Consider the following 2,500-nt stretch of genomic DNA (forward strand, 5'->3'; position numbering starts at 1 on the left):
CCACTTAGGAGCGTCACAATTGCGATAGTCCCCCCACTTCCCCGCTGCCGCTTCTGGTCGGTCAAGAGGTCCTGCGACATAGAAAACGGGATATAAGTCTTAGAGTTTTTTTTTTTTTTTTTTTTTTATAGAACCTCACTTTTAATTCCTATTGTGTGCATCTAATTCTTTTTTTTCTACATTTTTTCTGTTTTCGTTATTTTGTTGTTTTTGGTGTTTGATTAAGTGTTATATTCGCTTCAATTCAATGTGTATATCTAGTCTTTGTTAACCCATTCGCGACGGGCATGTCACGTATCCGTGCCATACCCACTGTGAGTTTACTTATTTAATTGTTTTATCACATAGATGGCTACACTTGTACTATATCACTGCCTGTCTCGCCCGTTTATTCTTTTCTTTAATTTGCGAAAATATTTTACCTTATCTTATTTTGCTATTACTATTGTTTATAACATTATAGTAATTATAATGTTTATAATAAAGATAACACCATCGATATTCATAGCACTAGTAAAAAATACACGCCAAATTCCCGCCAATTCAAGGAAAGGTGAAATCAGGTAAGGCAGAGCCATCTATGTGTAGAGACATTTAACAAAAAAATATAAAAAAGGAGCAAAGCATTTTCCCCATTTTGTATTCATTTTCCTCGGCGGTAATGGGTTAAAGCATATTATCTTTGTGTCTAATTTATCTTCGTATCCTCCAGATATTTTTGTTAAAGCTGCTGTTGTTTTTGTTGTTATTATTATTGTTGTTGTTCTTCTTCTTCTTTTTCTTTTTCTTTTTTCTTTTTCTTCTTCTTCGTTCTCTTCTTCCTCCTCCTCCTCCTCCTCCTCCTCCTCCTCCTCCTCCTCCTCCTCCTCTTCCTCCTCCTCCTCCTCCTCCTCCTCCTTCTCCTCCTCCTCCTACTACTACTACTACTAGTAGTAGTACTACTACTACTACTACTACTACTACTACTACTCTTTTTCTTAGTATTATAGTTTTATACACACATTCTTATTAAATGAAATATTTACATTAATGTCGTCTATCTCCCTCATCCTCCTCCTCCTCCTACTACTACTACTACTACTACTACTACTACTACTACTACTAGTACTACTACTACTACTACTACTACTACTACTCTTTTTCTTATTATTATAGTTTTATACACACATTCTTATTAAATGAAATCTTTACATTAATGACGTCTATCTCCCTCCTCCTCCTCCTACTACTACTACTACTACTACTACTACTACTACTACTACTACTACTACTTCTACTCTTTTTCTTCTTCTTATAGTTTTATACACACATTCTTATTAAATGAAATCTTTACATTAATGACGTCTATCTCCCACTTACCACTAGTCTCTCGGCAACAGAAGAATTTCTCTCCACACTCGGCATTGCTTCCGGGCATGTACAGAGGGTCGAAGTGTGTGTCCGCCAAGTGCAGCACTTTCATCACCGGAGAACCAGGCTAAGTGAAGAGCAGAAAATAAATAAATAAACAAATAAACACACACGTGTGTGTGTGTGTGTGTGTGTGTGTGTGTGTGTGTGTGTGTGTGTGTGTGTGTGTGTGTGTGTGTGTGTGTGTGTGTGTGTGTGTGTGTGTTTGTGTTGTTTCTGTTTATCAGAGCATAAGGGCATATGTATTTAACTATTAAACTACCAGTCTATCATTCTGTATCTGTATTTCTGTATGTATTTCTGTATTTGTCTATGATATATTTATATATTTATAAGTCTCCCTACTTACCATCTTACCCTCGCTAATCATTCTTCTTCTCCCTACCCTATCTCTCCCTTCCTCCCTCCCTATCTCTATCCCTCCTGCCCCCTCCCTCCCTTCCTTCCCTCCCTCCCTCCTTCCCTCCCTAGATCCCTCCCTCCCTCCCTCCCTCCCTCCCTCTCCCTCCCTCCCTCCCTCCCTCCCTATCTCTATCCCTCCTTCCCCCTCCCTCCCTTCCTCCCGCCCTCCCTCCCTCCCTCTCCCTCCCTCCCTCTCCCTCCCTCCCTCTCCCTCTCCCATCCCCCCACCTAGCACCCTTACGTCAGGCAAAGTCGGTGTCAGGACAGGGGGCTTGGGTGTGTCTGGCAACGCGACCTCCCACACGCGCTCGGGGTTGTCCGTTTTGCAGCCGTATCGCATGAAGATCATCCCACACACGTCCTTACCGGTCAGCTCGCGGTGGGTGATGATCCAGTAGAGTTCGGGCTGGGGAGGGAAGAGAAGGATGATGGTGTCGAAAGAGGGAGGGAGGGAGGGAGGGAGGGAGGGAGGGAGGGAGGGAGGGAGGGAGGGAGGAAGGGAGGGAGGGAGGGAGGAAGGGAGGGAGGAAGGAAGGAAGGAAGGAAGGAAGGAAGAGGAAGAGAGGAAGAGATAAACAGAGAGAGAGAGAGGGAGGGAGGGAGAGAGAGAGAGAGAGAGAGAGAGAGAGAGAGAGAGAGAGAGAGAGAGAGAGAGAGAGAGAGAGAGAGAGAGAGAGAGAGAGAGAGA

At 43.3% G+C, this 2,500-nt stretch overlaps 1 protein-coding gene across 1 annotated transcript in view; it reads right to left on the reverse strand.

Moving 5' to 3' along the window:
* LOC125038709 (sphingomyelin phosphodiesterase-like) overlaps nt 1-2,500 on the reverse strand; it is a 13,161-nt gene that overhangs the window by 5,609 nt on the left and 5,052 nt on the right. The window contains exons 5-7 of the mRNA XM_047632281.1: nt 2,054-2,218; nt 1,360-1,477; nt 1-71 (exon numbers count right to left, since the gene is read on the reverse strand). The exon at nt 1-71 is cut by the window's left edge and continues 42 nt beyond it. Of these exons, the coding sequence (XP_047488237.1) occupies nt 1-71; nt 1,360-1,477; nt 2,054-2,218 (354 nt within the window). The remainder of the gene's footprint in view (nt 72-1,359; nt 1,478-2,053; nt 2,219-2,500) is intronic.

This window comes from Penaeus chinensis, chromosome 25 (genome assembly GCF_019202785.1).
Source record: "Penaeus chinensis breed Huanghai No. 1 chromosome 25, ASM1920278v2, whole genome shotgun sequence".
NCBI lineage: Eukaryota > Metazoa > Arthropoda > Malacostraca > Decapoda > Penaeidae > Penaeus > Penaeus chinensis.